The sequence below is a fragment of the Gadus chalcogrammus genome, chromosome 12 (genome assembly GCF_026213295.1).
Source record: "Gadus chalcogrammus isolate NIFS_2021 chromosome 12, NIFS_Gcha_1.0, whole genome shotgun sequence".
Classification (NCBI taxonomy): Eukaryota; Metazoa; Chordata; class Actinopteri; order Gadiformes; family Gadidae; genus Gadus; species Gadus chalcogrammus.
In genome coordinates, this window is record NC_079423.1 from 28,432,915 (window position 1) to 28,453,412 (window position 20,498).

The 20,498-nt window shown below is 44.4% G+C and overlaps 1 protein-coding gene across 2 annotated transcripts in view; it reads right to left on the minus strand.

The window, feature by feature from the left end:
* LOC130393609 (tyrosine-protein kinase ABL2-like) overlaps positions 1–20,498 on the minus strand; it is a 46,098-nt gene that overhangs the window by 370 nt on the left and 25,230 nt on the right. Inside the window, exons 9-16 of one of the 2 annotated variants that reach the window (XR_008897115.1) lie at positions 16,971–17,148; positions 15,344–15,528; positions 14,137–14,289; positions 13,119–13,208; positions 9,989–11,243; positions 7,124–7,174; positions 4,660–4,738; positions 201–290 (exon numbers count right to left, since the gene is read on the minus strand). Coding sequence is in view for 1 of the 2 variants with exons in the window: in XM_056604301.1 (XP_056460276.1) it covers positions 125–290; positions 11,096–11,243; positions 13,119–13,208; positions 14,137–14,289; positions 15,344–15,528; positions 16,971–17,148 (920 nt within the window). In the remaining variant the exon portion in view is untranslated. Of the gene's footprint in view, positions 1–81; positions 291–4,659; positions 4,739–7,123; positions 7,175–9,988; positions 11,244–13,118; positions 13,209–14,136; positions 14,290–15,343; positions 15,529–16,970; positions 17,149–20,498 lie in introns of those variants that run through there. The other variant, XM_056604301.1, reaches the window with a different exon arrangement.

The window sequence follows — 20,498 nt, forward strand, 5'->3', positions numbered from 1 at the left end:
CAAAAAGTACATAGTGCATGTATAGAAAGTGCCCAACATAAAGCTGAAGTGGAAGCTACTTCACTTCAGAACAGAACTCACCCCAGATGCCCACTTGGCGTACATCACGCCGTTCAACTCTCCTTCACTTGTTCATAGTCTTAAGACTCTGAATGTCCGCCGTGATGCGGTGCTTCTTGCCGCCGTAGAAGGGCTTGGTGTGGAACACGATGTTGGCGCTGTAGCCCGACTTGGAGCAGACGACGCTGCACTTGCCGCCAAGCTCCACCCAGGGCACCGTCAGGATGGACCTGCACACACAGGCGGAGGAGGGGTCGATGGTGGTGGTGGTGGGTGCCGTAGTTCAAACACATAATCATAATATTATTAAATGTACCTTAAAACCGTATTTTTAAGTTAAATTTATTTTATAGGTTCTCCTTTTAACCATTAATGCTAATTATTAATAATTGTTTCAATAGCATTCATCCTCATAATGAATGCTTATTTTTTACTTCTCTGTAGCACTTTGAGATTTGATGGATCCCAGCCACCAGCGGTTGCTCTTTCCATTTATGATATAAGACATATAGAGAGCTTTTTTGTAAGCAGAGCTGTCCAACCGCTAGTCACATGAGGTGTCACATGTTTCAGATCAGTCCTTCATTTGACAAGGTCATACTCGTATCAATAACACACACCTACTAAATATAATGTAGGTGATGGCAAGCGAATATATGACAAATGGATTTTTTTATGATTGAAAAGGACAGGTCTGATGAAATCCATCAATACAAGTGCTACAATAAAGCAAGCCATTTTTGACTTGAGGAACTTGGTCATAAAAGTTATTTTTCTGCACCAAAGAGATTGTAAAGCCCTGCGGCGTGCAGGCTGTGCTATTGGCACCCATTAGTAAAAATAGAGCTGGACTAGCTAAAGAAGCAGAATCCCTCCTCCAATTCTCCATGCCTCTCACCTTCTTAACCCACCTGAAGGCTTATAAGGCCTAAAAAAAAAGTCAGTCGAGGTCATGGGTAGGTACGTAATTAATTTTATTTTTTATTTTATTTTTTCCAGCGGCAGCGAATGATAGGTAGGTTGTTTTCATTTAAAAACGAGAAAATTCGCTCATCCTTTTACAGAATGAAGAGGTGCTGCACAAAAACGTAATTATAGTTTGCATCAACAAAAAAAAAAGCTCAGAAAATAATTGACAGGGTCGGTCGGAAACCGGAACCAAACAAAACAAAAGACAGAATCAATTCGTGGCGCTCGATGTTGATTCTGTGGCGCCGCGCCACACAATGGTCTATGTATTGGAAACACTGATGCATAAATGCATTATAAATTAAATTTGTGTTCCGCGGGAAGTCATTGCTGTGAATAGTTTTTTTTAATGTGTCGCGCAATATGCTGTTAATCTCTGTTGTCCCATTCGCTTGGACCTCGAAGTCTTGTGTCAACGGATGAGATGGGCATCTAGACTACAATGCTCTGGGTAGATGCCTGGTCATCCTGGTTGCCGTAACAACCGTTCCCCTTCCCTAAAACGTTCAGAACCACGCCCGTATGAGGTACTCCTCTGGCATTGATTGTTGTCTTCAAGGCACATCACTCAAGTTTAGCTTCATTGTATGATCAATCAAAGCCTGAGCAACCATCTCACCAAGCCACAGGTACCGGCTTTAGTAGTTAGTTACAGTACACACACACCCTAGTGTGTGTGTGTGTGTGTGTGTATGTGTATGTGTATGTGTGTGTGTGTGTGTGTGTGTGTGTGTGTGTGTTTTGTGGCAACCCAGCCCAAGCCAATTAAGGATATTCAGAGCACCTGAAGAACAAGTGGAGAAGCAGGGCTTAAATAGCCCGCTTCTCCACTCCCAGCCCTGGAGCTCCAGCACGGAGAGACCGGTCCTCGTGGGTGTAGGGATTCCACCCACGAAGGAGGGGACCATTGATTCCTCCCAAGGTTTACGTTATTTGTGTTTTGAGAGACTTTTATGTTCTGGAATAAACATGCCTTTTTTTGGCTTTTCCCCAACAAAATAGTGTCCTGTTTGGGAGGAGTTGGTTCACTCCAACGTGGCGGGTTGCCACATATGGTGGAGAATACGGGCAACTCGACCGAGCTACGGGCCATTTTGGGTGGGAACGCCCACCTCAAGCCACCCCAAAACCAGACCATCACGCAGCCGGAGCCGACGCAGCCGGAGACGACGCAGCAGAGACGATGCCACCCGAGACGACGCAGCCCGAGACGACGCAGCAGAGACGAGGCCGCGGGAGACGAGGTCGCTACCTCTCTGTGTGTGTGTGTGTGTGTGTGTGTGTGTGTGTGTGTGTGTGTGTGTGTGTGTGTGTGTGTGTGTGTGTGTGTGTGTGTGTGTGAACGAGTCCTATGCAGAGATAGGATCGCGTTATTAAAAAAATATATATATATAATTTAATTAATAAAAAAAAAAGAAAAAAAAAAGACAGAATCAATTTGTGGCGCTCGATGTTGATTCTGTGGCGCCGCGCCACACAATGGTCTATGTATGGGAAACACTGAGGTCTATGAAATTATATTTTATGATATATTATTATAATCAATATATTCAATATATTATTCATATAATCAAGTCACTTAATGGATGGGGAAGCTTTTCTTGACAATCAACGCAGAAGGAGTTATCTTTGTTTTATCAACTAAATGTTAAGAACACCATATCATATCTGAGAAAACAATGCTGGGGACAGGGTCTCTTATTCTCCCCAGCAATGACAGACTTGCTTTCCCAAGAAATGTCTTCTTTCAATTAGGAAAAGGCAGTCTTAATAACACAACAATCCAATATGTGGTCCATAAAGAAGCATGCAAGCATTCCATAAGAAACAGAGGCGATGGATATAGAAATTGAAAGTAGTCCTACACACTCATTATTTGATCCAGTATTGGCTGAAATGGCTATGCATTACTAATGGGACAAACTGGCACCACACAGGAAACGCTCAACAAATAAATCTTCAGGACTGACTTCATGCAGACCTGTGTCATCAGCTGATCATAAATACAGGACAACAACGAGACAGTTATGCATCAACGCAGAAGTAAAACCAAACATTGGTATTGGAATGGAACCAACTGTTATCTAAAACCAAAACAAACCTCCTTCCTCATAATCAGCTGATCAACACGTAATTTAGCTTAAGCTCATAAATAAACAGACGTCCATCACATGGAGCATGACTAAAACAGATGTAAGAAAACCAACAGCTCAACAGCCCTATTAGCCTCATAGCATCCCATAGAGCTACAGGCTAATACTCCAGTCAAACTGCCCCAGAACTCACACGCATCGTAGATGGAGCGCCTTAGTAAACATTCCAGTGGGGTTGGCCAATGGCGCTCCCCCTTTCCTGCCCTGTCCTCCTTCATCGTCAGGGCAACCGCCCAGGAGTAGCATGCACCCTGAGCATGCGACGCCTCCTTACCCTTTCGTTTGTAGAACCACAGCATACAGCTTCGGAACACAGACATGGGAGAGGGCATGGAGGTAGCAGTGAGAGGGGCGGGGGGGCCCACACAGACTGGATCTGGTGACCAGAGATGGTGGTGGTGCTGAGGGAGGCTGGAAGTGAGAGAGGGATGGTGGAGATGGCCGGGCCGGTGGGTGGGTGGGAGGGAGGAGGTGAGTAGGTGGTGGAGGCGATGGAGTAAATGGACACTGATGCAGGGATGCGAAAGAGATGGGTGGAGGAGTTAGTTTAAGACCTGGTGTGCAGCGGGAGAAGGGAGTCCGTGGCGGGCAGGCTGGCCTGGCCAACTCCCTGTCAAAGGAACCGAGGGAGGGCGGGGGGAGACAAGGAGGGGAGGCGGTTTGGGAGGTGGTCAGGGGACAGAGGGACGGTCAGACGGACAGACGGTCGGAGGACGGCAGACGGTTGCTATACGAGCGGAGGCTCAGCAATGATCAGACAGCATGGGCCGCAGTGACCACCACAGGAGATAACATGGCATCCAGCTCAGCAGTATTCCTTTCACATCCCCAGAGGGAAAAACCCGACGCGAGAAACGCAAGCGGACCTCTTCTGCCTCCTCCTCCTCCTCCGCGAGCCAGGACGAGAAGCCTCGCCGGACGCTATTCCAGAAAAATCTCCCCACTCCTCCCGGCAGAAAAAAACAAATGTCACGGCTCCGTTGTAACGCGCGGAGGGCTACCGCATGCCGCTAAAGTTCCCGTAAACAGAGGGAGACGCCGGTGACGGAGAAGCTAAAATCAGCTCCGATGACGACCATGCCCACATTGACACTGTGCGCGTGTGTGTGTGTGCGTGCGTGGGGCTGAGAGTGTGTGGCTGCGTGTGTGCGGCTTCGCGTGTGCCCGCGCGGATGTGTCTCCAGACACAACAGCAGTACTCCTCAGCATGGAGGGGGGTGAGGGTGGGGGGGGAAGAGAGAGAGAGAGAGAGAGAGAGAGAGAGAGAGAGAGAGAGAGAGAGAGAGAGAGAGAGAGCGAGAGAGAGAGGGAGGGAGAAGAGAGAAAGAGCGAGCGAGCGAGAGAACGCATTCGATCAGTAGTGATGGATGTACTGTACAGCATTGGCAGTGAGAGGAAGGGTCACTGGCCATGCAAGCAGAGGAAGTAACGGGAACCATTTTGCACCGCTGAATGGAAGAGAAGAGCCAAAACTCACCTTGGAAATGGAAAGTCTTTTGGTCCACGGTGATGGTGAATGTGCTGTCGTCCTCGTCATCAATGCCGATTACAGCGCCCTAGGATAATCAGCGCAGGAAAGAGGCAGAGCGAGGGAGGGGGAGAGATAAAGGCAGAGTGAGGGGGACACGTCACATGCTTGAATCCGTTTCCCCTCTCCATCCTGTCCTCACTCGACCATCATCCCTGTCTGCAAATCCCTTTTGTGTCTCTTAGCAAACTCAATATTGCTCTCCCTATCTCCCCCCCCCCCCTCTCTCAACAGCAGGAAAATAACCACAGCACACTTGCTGGTAGGCTGAGTAACTGGTTTGGCATTGCTACCTAGCAACAGAGATGGGGCGTGTCTGCTTCGGACCTGCCAAGTCAACCTGTATTAGACCAAATGTGTCCCTCGCTCTGAAGTGTAGTAATACGAACATTAGAAATAAGTGTGTTATCTTGTAGCAGTGATGTGATTGCCATGCAGATTCAGCCCAAATATAGCAGTGTATATGTTACATTTGCCAACAGTGAATGAAGCTTCAGGAATCAATAAGGTGGCCTCATTCTGTATGATTTTTTGCTAGCATTGCATTGCCTTTTCTAATTATAAATAAATCATTAAGAGCATGAAGTAAAACGAAACAACTCTTTACATTTTTATCAAAACTCCCATCACTCAAAAAACAACCTATTCATTTTAAAGGTAGAGACAGAAAGGTTTGCAGGAACAGGTTATGTTCTGCCATGAGACTGATATTTCGCAACATTCTCGTGTGGACAACTAGGTGTTGAAGACAACCACAATAACTTACCAAACCAAGCTGCTCTAGTCTAACTGACATTTTAAAACAGCAGAACATTGATAATGTCCGGTAGAAACCAACTGGTCATTTTCAAATGGAGACTTAAGGCAGACAACTTAAAAAAAAGACATTGCAAATTAGTGAGCAATGACTGGGTGTTTTTCCAGGAGCAAAATTCAAGGGAGGGCTTCCAGCCATAAACCATACACCCACTTGTCAATGGAAAATCATAGCACACAATGACAATGTGACTTTATGCGATGATAACATAAAATTATCAGACTTACTATTACCACACTAAAAACAAAACCTCCAGGATATTAGAAAAGCATGACATCTTTGAAAGTTGTATTTAGGCAAGGTGTAGTAAAATGTAATCTAGCATTACATTTTCCGTTAATTTCAATGTGGTTTGGTACACAACTGTTTGTTTAGCAAACACACTGGAGAGCAGTCTAATGTGCTGGCTGCCTTTAATTAAAAGAAAACCAAAAAACGGATACGTTTTCTTTTTAACCATGATGCATTTAATAGGTCTAACCATTTCAGAAATGGTTGAAGAGGTTATATTTTATTGTACAGGGAACACAAAAACAAGATATAACTTTAAAAACAACTGATTCTGAATCAATTGCTGCCATCTAGTGGCCAAACCTGTATATGGTAATATTAATGAGTTATAGGAAAACGGTATGATTTTTTCTTCTTAAAAATTACATGAAATTAAACATAACTTATTCACACTCCATCAAATTTCCGCTAAACTAGACATGTTACTTAGATTGTGTCACCAAAACCAGCAGTCGTGGACAACATTGCACACACAAAGAAAGCATTAATTGAATTGGACGTCCTTCAAGAACTGTAGCCATCGCAAATCGATACCCATCCCTCATGATTCCTCCAGTGATTACCATCACTGTAGTATTCTGCTCTACTTGGCAATGCATCATATCAAAGAAGCAAGTGCATTGTTGTTATGCATTGGCCTCATAATTACTCATGGAATAGCCTACTTTGACTCTGCAAATCGACTGTATGACAAAGCAAGAAGATAGTAGTGGACATAGGCCGTACCATATATTTTGAGGGAGAAGTAATAGAATGAAGAACTACAATGGTGTATAAATTAATCCTTAATAAATTATTCCTATCATGTTTAAAGAACATTGAACAATAGTGGCTTCATAGTTATTGTTAGAGCAATAGCTGGGATAATACTTCAGTTGTGTTTCTAATAAAAAAGAGAAAGAGATCCAGGCTTTGGAATTTTCATATTTCATCATATTTCATGTTTCCATGTTAATAACCAACATTTCTAAACATTTCTTTATGGCTAAACTGCCATTTTAAATTAGTATTTTTTTCACTGTTATTTTTCTTTTTAATCTAGTTAGTCTTATGTTGTATTTCTTTTAATGTATATTGTAGCACTTTGAGGTCATTAAGTTGATGTAAAGGGCGTTATAAATTAAATCTATTATTATTATTTCACCGCCTGGAACAATGTTAAATAATGTCCATATTGGGTTAGGCCAAAATAACTTTGTCACCCAAGAGCAGTTATCAGGTCATCAGCTCAGTCAAGGCTGTCACATTTACCACTCTGGCCAATCTCTCAGAAGCATTCCATGTAGTGTATCCTGTGTTTCTTACCCTGAGACGAACACAGCCTCTTCTTGAGCCTCGCATCATCTTGTCCTTAGACTGCAAACAGGAAACAATCAGAGGATCGAAGACAAACAATGTCAGTATCAATCCATAATAATGTGATGAAATGTGTTTGGCTTCATTCGATTAGTCGTATTCACTGCTGAGTAAAGTTTTGTTCATTAAGTCGTTTCTCTAGTATTGTTTCAAATTAAATCAATTAATATTATGGTTTGGATCAGATTTTGTTGTCATTATCCAAATACGTATGTATGCACCCGTCCAAAACATGCCTGATGAAACCTGTGGGGTGTTCCACAAAGCCGGTTTTATCACATAACCGGGTAAATTAACCCAGGGTTTGCTGTAACCCTAGGTTTTCCGTTCCAAAAGGATCACGGTATGTTAGTTGCTATAGCAACATATGCTCTGAATCAAACCTGGTCGGACCAGGTTTTGCGCAGGTTAAGTTTGAAACATAACCCGGTTTTGGGTATTTCAACCGGCGTTCACCGCAGATTTCATGTGTTCACAATGGCATGCCCTTTTGATGAGAGAACTGCTGATATCAGAGCACAATTTATACGTGCAATCCACCAGGAGCGATTGATAAGACCACGGCTCGACATCTTGGCATATTGGATGACTTTTTGCTGGAGTGGAGAGATATAGATTCTCGCGCAAATCTTTAATATATTTAAATAGCCTTACATAGCCAACACTACCAATCGAGGACCTGGCCTCAGTTCACTCCAGACTATTTGCGTAGCCCTCCGTTTTTTTCAAATGGTAGTTTTATCTAGGCTATAATGCTGGAGATGCTGAGCACATCACAGTCGTTTCAGATGACCCATCCAAGATTTGTATCGGCCTCCTATCATACAAAGAGCAATATTGTCTGAGTACTATGCCGAGAGGCATTTACAACATAAAGTATAAAATAGTCCTAACGGACTTGCATCCACTGGAGAATGTTCGATCGTAGCCGGCGGCTTCATACAAGCACTGATCCATCTTGATCTGTGAAGTTGATGAATTGTCACTTTTAGGTTTTCTACCCAGTTACCAAAAAAGAAACATTTGGAATAGTATGCGCTGTGGCAAGCACACGGTTTGCATGTGTTACTTCGAAGGCAAAAAAAATCTAAAATACAAGAAAACACAAAAACCTACATTCAACCAGTGTGGGGTATGGCCCATGACTCTCTGAGGTGGTAGGTACCTCCAGGTACCCCCTCCATGCCAGGGCGCCCTGAATTTATGTTTATTAACAGCTCCTCCACCGGGGTCAAGACAATTTGAGGGCCAGATCCAGTCTGCCGACTGTCGGCCTTTTCACGATTGGCTTAAAAAAATGGCTTATTTAAATTTATACCAATACGATGGTGGGAAAAGCTTACCAGTTTGTATGTTTTTTATACTTCATTTTTATACTTGATCCTCTGACCGCTTGGAAGCAATCGGAGTACATATTGTTTTAGAAGAAAGGGGTTATGTGGTAGGATCTTTAAGAATGCTTAACTGGGATATTTATATATTCATGGCTCAAATATTAAGGATCATGCTTTTGACGTGTAACTAACACATTTACGCGGTCAGCGATCCGCTGCCAGGCTTTGGTTCTCCGGGTTCCAGAGGTTTTAGCGTTCCCTTTTCTTGTGATAATGTCCTTCTCCTCGTCATAGCTCTCCAGGAGAACCTGGGGTTCCATTTCATTGAAATAAGCGGCCCGTTTCGCCATATCGATCAGGGTTTCCATGATCCATACATCACGTCTTTTTAAGTTTGGCGTGGACGCGCACAACCCTGTGTTAACCAACCCCGAGTTGATTGAACTAATGCATAACCGCTGCTGTGGAACCGAAAACTCTGGGTTGGTCGGCCCAGGGTCAATCAACCTAGAGTTCAGCGTTAACTCAGTGTTTGTTAAACCTCCGTTCGTGGAACACCCCTCTGGTCTTTAAAAAAGGCACTAACAACTTTGAAGTTGAACTAGAACGTATAAGCAACGAAGCAATAATACCCGTTTGTCCTGCATTGATTTGGAGATGGTGTGCACCCCTTTATTCTTTCCCAAATAAAAACTCACGCATATCGACAATGCGGATAGTTGATCTAAGGCTAGAAAAAACGTAAGAATGTAAAATAGAATGTAAAGGGAATTGGTTAGGCTCCCATGATGGGAATACAGCTAATGTCAAAGAGATAATCACACTCATGCTTCCAGTTGCTCTGACAATATTCATTCACAGCTACCTCGTCCCCTGTCCGAATTGTGATATTAAGCATTAGTCTGATTCATACATAGTTGTATGTATAGTATACACTGTCAGTCAACCCTCCCTTTTTTAAATAGCAAACAAGTCAGCGCTGACAGTCTCTGTCAACGCTGTCACGTTAGCATCATCTAGCTTGCTTCTCTAAGCAGATTCGGGAGAATTGGTTACTTGCTTGCTTGCAGGATGGGCCAATGCGGACATGCATTGCTAACAAATGGCTTAAAACAACCACGCATGATAAGACACTGTGAAGGTATTTACAAACCCCAGATTCCATTCAAGGAGTAGGAATGTCAAGCGGTATCCTGGCTGAGGTCTTTGCTACTAGCTTTGCTAGCTGTACTCAGGAATCATGAAAGGAGGAAGCACTGAAAATAACATAATCTGATTGGCCAGCTGGTCCTCAGGCGCCGATACAATTGGTCAAACGTGGAATCCGTCACAATCTATCCCCGCCTCTTTCTGCCAGCTGAGACTTCCAACTCCTGACCAACACTAGGCCCTTTATTAGACTTAGGTTTGATCATCAGTTTAGACTTAAACAGGTTATACTATTCTATGCGACGATTTGAAAACAAGAAGAGGTACATACCGTGTAGTATGACAGCAAGCCGGCATTGTAATCCAACACAAACCAACGATACTGGCAACCTTTCATGACGTTAGTCCACTTACTCAGCGGCCCCTCCATGATGGACGCCATCTTTACACTGAACTGCGCTCGGGGAGGAGTCGGATATGGTGTGGGGCGCGCGATCATCCAACCCAACCAAACAGCAATCCAGTGGTGGCCATCGCCGGAGTCAGGACATTGCCCTGATGTTTTATTAATCCACATACATATTTGAAGAGAAAAGATGGTTCTCATAATGGCAACCGTGGGATGAACTTCGCTTTTACCTCGAACATATTTCACAACAGAGGTGTGGCTATAAATGTAACGGTTGATGGACAGTAAAATAATACTCCAAAAACCACAGGGTATTTGGCAATGACTTTATTATTTACAATAGGTTTAACACTGATGAGAACTTCACAGTAATACACATGAGCATTAAATAAAAAACAAAATTTATTTTGTACAATAGAATGAGTTAATATGTTAACATCTCTGCTGTATTTTCATCCGTTTAGATTCACATCTGCAGTGTGTGTGTGTGTGTGTGTGTGTGTGTGTGTGTGTGTGTGTGTGTGTGTGTGTGTGTGTGTGTGTGTGTGTGTGTGTGTGTGTGTGTGTGTGTGTGTGTGTGTGTGTGTGTGTTTCATCCCCCCCCCCCTTGTGTAGTGTGTGCTGTGGTGAGAACTGAAGTTAGTCAAGTCACATCCAAAACAAATTGCTGTGGTTAAAAATGAAGACAACCATATTTCCCCAACTAAATCTCTTAAAAAGGGTTATAAGTAATATAATGAATGTGTTATTCATCATGCTTATTGTTCTATTTGAGCCTAGATAATTAAACAGAACATTTAACTCAAACTCTTCAATTGACCCCTGTGTCCCAATCGATTCTCCTATAATCTTCCCCAGTTTGGAAACGCATCTAGAAATAGCACATTGGAAAGATAGATCCAACTATTGGATGATTTCTAGACTGCGATTGCCGATTAAAATCCACCAGATTCAGGTAACAATGGCATGAAAGCACTGTTGGCCAAAACACTGATTGATTAAACACTAGAGGTAAACCCAAATACTTACTGAAACGATGGTCCCCATATAGATACATAATATATTGTCATTCGTCTTGGCTTGCTCGCTAGACTTGTCCCGGGGCTGCTGTTTGCGGGGGAGAGCCGGGGAGCAGCCCGACCGGACGTCCACCCCGAGCACGGTGGAGAGACCACACCTAGGAGCAGAAGACCACAGGGTGGGGTCAGTCGACAGATCTGCCGGGCCCTCTTCAGGCTGAGAGAGACGTTCACTGTCCACCTTGGGTTTATTGCGTGTTAAATAAAGCTCTCAACAAGGTTTGTTTCTCTTGTTTGGTAGACGCAGAGGCCACGGCCACTAGGGCTACGCGTGGACCTTTCTATGAAGAGTTACATCGTGATCCTCACTCTCTCAACAGCAAGCTGTTGAGAGAGTGACACCCTATCCTCAGGGTGACAGGGACGGAAGAATAACACATTTCAGGCAAATAGAGGGGAATATTTGATGCTGCGCCAGTGGCGCACTCATGCAGAGGTCGATGATTTACAACTGTGGCTTGTGTAAGACAGGAAGACGATTGGCCCGGGGGAGAAACATTTAGGGGGAAAAGCCCTGAGATTGAGTAAACCTGTCAAACGCCTGATCTCCATTAGGAGCAGAACGGATGTTGCGTAACTTTATTTATAAGCGCTAGGGACCGTTTATGTCAAAACTTTTACAGACCGAGAGAGTGAAAGGTCATCTCATGAGGTGAATTATTGATTTGTACTTCCGTTGAATGAGCCTTGGTAATATGTGTAGTTCATAAAATCGTTAAACTAATCAAAGTTTAAACTAAACTAATCACTTTACAATTATTAACAGATATAACATCCACCCACTGACTAACGCATTCATACACCGACGGCGGTGTCAGCCATGCAAGGCACTTGCATGGCTGCTCTTTAGGAGCAGTTATGGTTAGGTGTATTGCTAAGGGAGGTACACCTCATCAATTATGGAGGAGCCGGGGATCGAACCAGCAACCCTCCGGTTGCCAGACAACCGGCTCTTCCCCCTGAGCCACTTCCACCCAGTGGGTTCAGATGAAATTGTGGGCTATAATATAAAAAAATTATAATCAGCCTACCTAATGTTTGCTTTGTTTTGATGTGGCGACACGACGACACACGGCTAATCCCTGGCAGGACAAGAATTATGCAATTCTAGGAACCCAGATGCAGATGCATGCATTACAGTATGAGTGAGTCAGACACAAATCCGTCTCTTACTTTATCCAAACTCCCCCATCAACATTATGGGGGTCGGCTTAGCTCAGGAGGTAGAGCAGTTGTCTCGTAACCGAAAGGTTGCTAATTCGATACCCAGCTCCAGAGTCATCCAGCGCATGGTTGACTCTGCCGTCGGTGTGTCAATGTGTGTATTAACCGATGTATGTCGCTTTGGATAAAAGCGTCTGCTAAAGGCCCTAATTCTAATTGTCATTATGTCATTATTTTTTATTAGTGATGATACCCATCGTTCCGCTCCACGCATTTGAATCTCCAATCTCCAGGCCCACCACTACATTATTTCCTGCCACTGTAATGACTAAAGACCTCGGGGAAATATGTGTATTTTCCCCCCAGCGCATCTTAAATCAGGAGTACCATGCACAGCAGTATTGGGATATGCAACACAGCAGACTCCAGACGATACCCGAGTCCCACCCACCTGCTCAATCTAGAAAACAATGTACAATTATGACTTCTACTACTAATTAGAGCTACGCTGTCTGCATTATGGAGACTCTGGGTCTCACAGGACTAATTTAGCATCACAGCTAAATCAGGTCTTCATTCATCATCAGTCCCTGCATGCCCTCTTCCCCAGAAGAACTTTTACGGGAAGAGGCCAGTCTTGACTCAATCTCTGCCCTGTCTGGACAGTGTTTCGATATCCAAGCATAGTGGTGGGTAAATATAGAAATAATCAATATCATATAATCTCAAGAAGACTTGAGTCCTGGTTGATGTCACACGTCTTGCCGAACCATGGGATCTAGAGAGGTTAGCTGTGTGTATGAGTTTACCTTCAGATATGCGGCAATCATGGTACATGGTCTCAAAGGCCTGATGGATCTCAGCAAACGAAGGCCGTTCCAACGGGTTCCACTGCCAGCCTGGTGTGGATAAAAGGCCCACCAAACATCCACGTTAAAACAACAACAACAACATCTGAAGGCCGATTTAGGGTCGTTTTAGACGCAGAGACGTAAGCACGTAATTTACACAAGGGACTTGTTTTAGACAAGTTTTGATTTACGGATCCTTTAAGGTTCCTTAATGATTGCGCGTGCTGCAAGGGCATTCTCCGCCAGAACAGTAGGGGGAGCAACGAACGAATCTGTGGGCGTGGAAGTGGAAATCGCTGGCTTGTTTATATTTATGCACTTCCAGTATTTTCGACGAGAGTAGCAGTAGCTAAGTTGATGTTAGCGGTCTTCACGGCCTTTTAAAAATGGCGCTATTATGCTGTAAAACCGGAAATGTGAGACTCCTGAAAGGATGTGGTTAGCTGGCCAATCACAGTCTTTGCGAGCTGCGTAGGGCCGTAGTGTTTTAGTCGCATAGTCAGGAATTTTGGGCGACGCACTTAAGCACGTAAGGGGGGATATTTTTCCGCGCAAGGGGGGGTTATGTATCTTACGTGCTTACGCGTTACGTCTAAAACAGAGCATATATCGGCCTTAAGATAGTGCCAATGATCAACGACATATGGGAAGGATAAAAACGTAAGGCCACATCATTCAATTCATAGGAAAATTCATAGGAAAAATGTTTCTGCCAAATTTACGAAAGTCACTTTGGATAAAAGCGTCTGCTAAATGCCCTAAACGTAAAAGTAAATGTAAAATGTCTTTATAGAAATAACATGGATCTGTGTTTAATGTTTTACCATGACTACAACTGTTATTCTCCATCTCTTTAATAGTTGAATAATTATATGACACGCAGTGTCATATAATCACTGTTACAAGACAGACCAGTATCCGTCTAACTTTGACAGGGTTGAACGGTGTGCAGGTGGAACGTCATGCCGCTACTCACAGGCCCACATGAGCTCGTAGACTTTAGGGGGGCAGCCCTCAGGCTGCTTCATGCGATAGCCTTTCTCCAGCAGGTCGTACACCTGGGACCGGTCCATCCCGGGGTACGGAGACTTGCCGTAGGTTGTGATCTCCCAGAGCAGCACCCCGAACGCTGCAGTGGACACAAATGAAAAATAACTCCATTAAAAATGAGAAGCCCTGGGCACAGCGGAAAAGGAGAAGCACTCTGGGGTGAGGTAGGGCTGTGCGATATGACCAAAATATCATGTCCCGATATAGGTCATTCATTATCCCGATAACGATCTATATCACGATATAGCACTTTTTCTGTAAATTCAATGAATAAATAGTATAAATATTTCGTATTATATACTCGACAAATAAAAGGTAATTTACTCATGATATTTTTCTCCTTTTATTTAGAACATTTGTGCAAATTGTGAAAAATATAAAATATTAATGTAAAAAGGTAAATAGAAAAAACAAACTATAGTCGCAAACAAAATATAGGCCAACAATGTGAATATGGTCAAAAATATCAAAACCAACTATATATTATTCTAACAGTAGAACTGTTTGAGTTGTAGCATCAAACAAAAATGAATACAGGCCTAACATAAATATTGGTATATAGAATACCAAATGTAAACATGGAACACTTTCAAGTTTGATTTATAGCAGGATTACATGAAAACAACCAAAGTGGCGCAAAATAAACAAAATAAATATATCATCCGTAGACTCTCTCCGTACTGTGACATGATTCTTGCGCCGGTGGTATAAGAGGTTAGTGGTGTTTGAGTCTGATGAGGGGACCGGTCTGCGGCATACTTTGCAAAGTACGGTTTTCTGGTCCGCATTAGACTTTTCATACCCAAACCACGTCCATGCAACAGAAGTAGCCCCTCTTTTAGGTACGAACTCCTCGTTTAGTCTTGGCTGGTCGGAGTCCTTCTCCTGTTCGGTATTACCCCGTTCTGTGTCACGTTCACTCTCCTCCATGTTTGTTTGTGTTGCCTTCATGTGTGGAAGAACGTAAAGCGTCGTCCAAATGCCGAAAAGAATTACCGTAAAGAGTGTGAAGACGAAATAAAGGATAGAGCATAATATGTAACGATAGACGTTTTTATTTCGTCACACGAAATATATCATCATATCGCACAGCCCTGAGGTGAGGTGCTGCGTGAGTTCTCCGGCTGACTCACCCCACACGTCAGACTTGATGGAGAAGGTGCTGTTTTCCAGGCCCTCGGGCGCGCTCCAATTGATGGGGAACTTGGCGCCGGCGTGGGCCGTGTAGGTGTCCCCGGTCATCAGCCGGCTCAGGCCGAAGTCCGCCACCTTCACCACGTGGTTCTCCCCCACCAGGCAGTTCCTGGCAGCCAGGTCCCTGGGGGGAAAAGAGCGTTGACACGGTGAGCGCGGTGGAGGTGCAGGCTGGGTCATGTGGAAGAGGGATCACGTTTTTTAAAAAATAAAACATTAAATATCTACCGTATTTTCCGCACTATAAGGCGCACCTGAGTATAAGCCGCAGCAGCTAAATTGAATGATGTGTACATAGATAAGCCGCACTGGACTATAAGCCGCGGATGCAGTAATGTTGCTAGGTACGCGTCCTGCGTCCCTGACACATTAAAATCTGAAAGGATGCACTAAACTCACTATCCATGCGTCCCGGGGACGCATCTCATTTTCCCCATGAAAAACGATACATTGTGAACATTAAACAACTCGTGTTTAATCACAGTAACTGGCCAAAGAAACCTTATTGTGAGCAGACCGGACAAGATCTGTTTCAACCCTCTGCGCATCTACTCGGCGCAGACGTGATCCCCTGTACAAAGTATCGCGACATGCTAATTTAGCCGCTACCAAAACAACTAGCTCGTCACCGCTGATTTCATTTCAACAATTAAAAATACGAACTTCATAGTAAATAAACCCACGTTTCCACTGCTCGATGCTGTGCTCATTCGTGTCGATTATGTTGTAACGTTTAGGGGACGTGCTGTGATGAAATAAATGAAACATAATCGGGTGGTGGTGATGAAAACTATATTGAACGGCAGCCGCCATATTGTTATGCCCAAACGGCGCCTGCGCATACATCGCGCTTCCAACGAGATCCCGTTTTTCTCGAGAAACAGGCAGAGAAGAGAGAACGCAAAAATGCCACCAAAGAAAAAGATGAAACCTATTGCAGGTCAGCAAACTATTGCAGCTGCATTTTCTGTCCCCACTACTACTTCCAGCGTTTCCTGCTGGAGCCCGCCACTGGTGGCGGGGCGCGGACCGGTCATAGAGCCCATAGAGTTAAAGTCGGTGGACTCGTCTGTAACCTGTAAAATCCATAGATTAGCCGCACCGTTATATAAGCCGCAGACTCGAAAAATGGGGAAAAAGGCGCGGCTTATAGTCCGAAAATTACGGTACTTAGATATTCAAATGAAGTCCAAAACTCAAATACTTCGATTTCGGTGGATATTGTGATGCAGACAACCGCCTCACAATATGATTTATTAAAGATTTATTTTTTAAACAGACAGGAAGGTATGGGAGGGAGAGAGAGAACGGAGTACATGTAGCAAAGGTTTAATCGTTGAACCACCGAGGCGCCCCGCAGTATGATTTAGGATGAGATTTATTTCCCACTGAGGCAACCCAATGCTTTGGATAAAAGCATTCACCTGGCAACACACACACACACACACACACACACACACACACACACACACACACACACACACACACACACACACACACACACACACACACACACACACACACACACACACACACACACACACACACACACACACAAGGCCTCACCCGTGTATGAAGTTCTTCTTCTCCAGGTACTCCATGGCGGAGGAGATCTGCGTGGCCATGTAGAGCAGCACCACAGCGTTCGTCTCCTCACGGTCGCACTCCCTCAGGTAGTCCAGCAGGTTGCCGTTGGGCATGTACTCCATCACGATGGAGAAGGGAGTCTCCAGGGTGCACACGCCTGGCGGATAGGGCAGTGAGGAGACGGGTCAGAAACAGGTTTATTCTGGGGTCCAGGGGACGGTGTTGTAGGGGACGCAGATTCAACATCTCAGCTTCAGGCGTCATGGTGGCACATTCACTTGTGCACTTCATTTCAACTTGTTTTGCCTGAATGTATGCATGTTTGTACGTCAATTGTTGCACCCATTACACTTCTGATCATCCCTGGAAGGAGGGATCCCCCACTCTGCGTTCCTTCTCAAGATTTCTTCCTTGCTAATTAAAGGTTGGGTTATGGAATTCTCTTTTTTGGCCATTTTTGCAAAAATACTTGAAATCCTTATCATAATCCACTTACAGCCACTGAGTCAGAAGTACTGACATGAAAATTAAACAAGTCAATCATCTGTGGAACGGGCAGGGCTCGAAAAACTCCAGCCAATGATTTCCAGAACCACCGAGTAGCATTGGACATTAAGTACTAGGGGTGTGAACGGTTACAAAAAATTGTAAACGGTTACACAACCCCTTTTTTTTCGTGCACACGGTTAACCGTTTTTTTTTTAAGTGGACCGCAGACACACACTGGCAACACACGACCAATGGAGGGTAGAGTTTAGATCGGGCCCAGAAAATCAAGCCCGACCCGGCCCGAGCCCGTGCGCGTTCTGTCTGAGCCCGGCCCTACACATTAACTGTAATTATGAGCCCGAGCCCGGTTTCATACATGTGTAACTTTGTACACATTTGTTACTTAGGCCTACTCTGCTAAATATATATGTAAGCTAAGGGATAATGTATAGAACGCCGGTCATTATCGGGAAAATAAGCAGCGACAGGGCGAACTGGACAACGACGCACTTTTGTGGAAGAGGGAGAGACGTCGGAGGACCCGCAGTATATTCATATCGGCCCACGCAGAAAATATGAGGACTTGTATTGTGGGATAATTTGAGATATGTTCATATTAATGTATGCAGTATATTCATAATATTGTAATGACCACGGAAGAGGCAGTGAATGAAGTATTGAATAGACAGAGATTTATTAGATAGGCCTACCTAATAAACCGTTGGAACACACAAGACCGGAAACATAGCAACGCCGGTAAACAAACCCAGAGAAGCCCAATCCCTATGAGAGCTCCCCGCGCTACGGCCATCCGGAGGCGCACAGAGCTTTTGGCCGTGATATACAAATATTATTTTATATACTATTATATTATATATAGAGCTCCGGGAGACGCAAACGGCAACATTCACTTTCTCCTCCAAGCTGCAGTTCATCCAGGACTGCACTGCACTGAGTTTGACGGTTGAATGCTGATTGGCTGTTACGTTACACATGTGACTCAGTGGCCACGTTACATGACGTAGCCTATGCCCGGTGTTCAGTTACCCAACACTTATCGCATGCATTTATTAGCTCCTTAATGTTGTCCAAGTGGAACATTTGTAGCTTATTAATCGCTAAATAAATAGTAGCCTATGTTATTTTTGATAAAATTATAATTTTTTTCGGTTTTCGTTTACTGATAACCTAAACGGTTAACCTAAACGGTTAACCTAAACGGTTATGATTTACTAACCGGTTACACGTGTACACGTGTACCCGGTCACACCCCTAGTAAGTACGTCAATCAAACGGTCGTACTGTATGGCGAGTGGATAGTGCCAGGATTCCCTGGAGAAGGATAACAACGTGTGAAATGAACGTGTGGAGAAGCTACGCCGCCGCCGCGTGGAGAGGATATGCACGCCGCCGCCGTTGGGACTGGGGTTCGATTCCCAGTCTATATATATAATCTTTTCTTCATTATTTTCTGATATTAATATATCCAAAGACTTGTTGATGAATAAGTTGATGACATTTTATAAAAGACGTTAGTTTTTATGTGTCAAAAAGACAAACTGTTTTAAAACAGATCTCAAAAATGTTTTGATGATTGTATGGGCATGATGTCACTTCATAGGGCAGAGGGGTATTCCACAAAGCCGGTTTTATCACATAACCGGGCAAATTAACCCAGGGTTTGCGGTAACCCTAGGGTTGCCGTTCCAAAATGAACACGGTATGTTAGTTACTATAGCAACATATGCTCTGAATCAAACCTGGTCGGACCAGGTTTTGTGCAGGTTAAGTTTGGAACATAACCCGGTTTTGGGGATTTAAAGCTGCGTTCACCGCAGATTCCATGTGTTCACAATGGCATGCCCTTTTGATGAGAGCCCTGTTGATACCGGAGCGCCAATTATTCGTGCAATCCACCGGGAGAGATTTATAAGACCACGGCTATATCTGGATGACTTTTTGCTGGAGAGATACAGATTCTCACGCAAATCTTTAATATATTTAAATAGCCTTCTCTCTAGTTCAGGCGTTCTCACGGCGACGTAGGGTAGCAGGCGTCTTAGTGGCGACGAACTTATCCACACGTCGAGAGTAGACGTACATTTTGTCTGAATTTCCTTATGTACGTCGCCGTGACACCGCCGCCGGTGGATGGATCTTCCATGCCGTCGCCGTGACGTCGCTGCTGGTCTCTCGTCTGCAGTCCCAATCAATCCCATTCAAAATTTCACACGTTCCCACGGCGACGTAGGGTAGGCTGCTCCTTCGCCTCTTCCAGGTATGGCGAGTGGATAGTGCCAAACCTAAGGATTCCCTGGAAGAGGCGAAGGAGCAGCCTACCCTCCGTCGCCGTGGGAATGTGTGAAATATTGAATGGGATTGATTGGGACTGCAGACGACAGACCAGCAGCGACGTCACGGCGACGGCATGGAAGATCCGTCCACCGGCGACGGTGTCACGGCGACGTACATAAGGAAATTCAGACAAAATGTACGTCTACTCTCGACGTGTGGATAAGTTCGTCGCCACTAAGACGCCTGCTGCCATACGTCGCCGTGAGAACGCCTGAACTATGTATGTGGCCACAAAGCGCTTCAATGTGATTTTATGACTTAGTTGAGGATTTACTAGTTGTGAACACATGGAATCTGCGGTGAACGCAGCTTTAAATCCCCAAAACCGGGTTATGTTCCAACTTAACCCGCGGAAAACCTGGTCCGACCAGGTTTGATTCAGAGCATATGTTGCTATAGTAACTAACATACCGTGTTCATTTTGGAACGGAAAACGTAGGGTTACCGCAAACCCTGGGTTAATTTGCCCGGATATGTGATAAAACCGGCTTTGTGGAACACCCCTCTGCCCTATGAAGTGACACCATGCCCATACAATCATCAAAACATTTGAGATCTGTTTTAAAACAGTTTTGGTCTTTTTGACACATAGAAACTAACGTTTTTTATAAAATGTCATCAACTTATTCATCAACATTATAGACTGGGAATCGAACCCCAGTC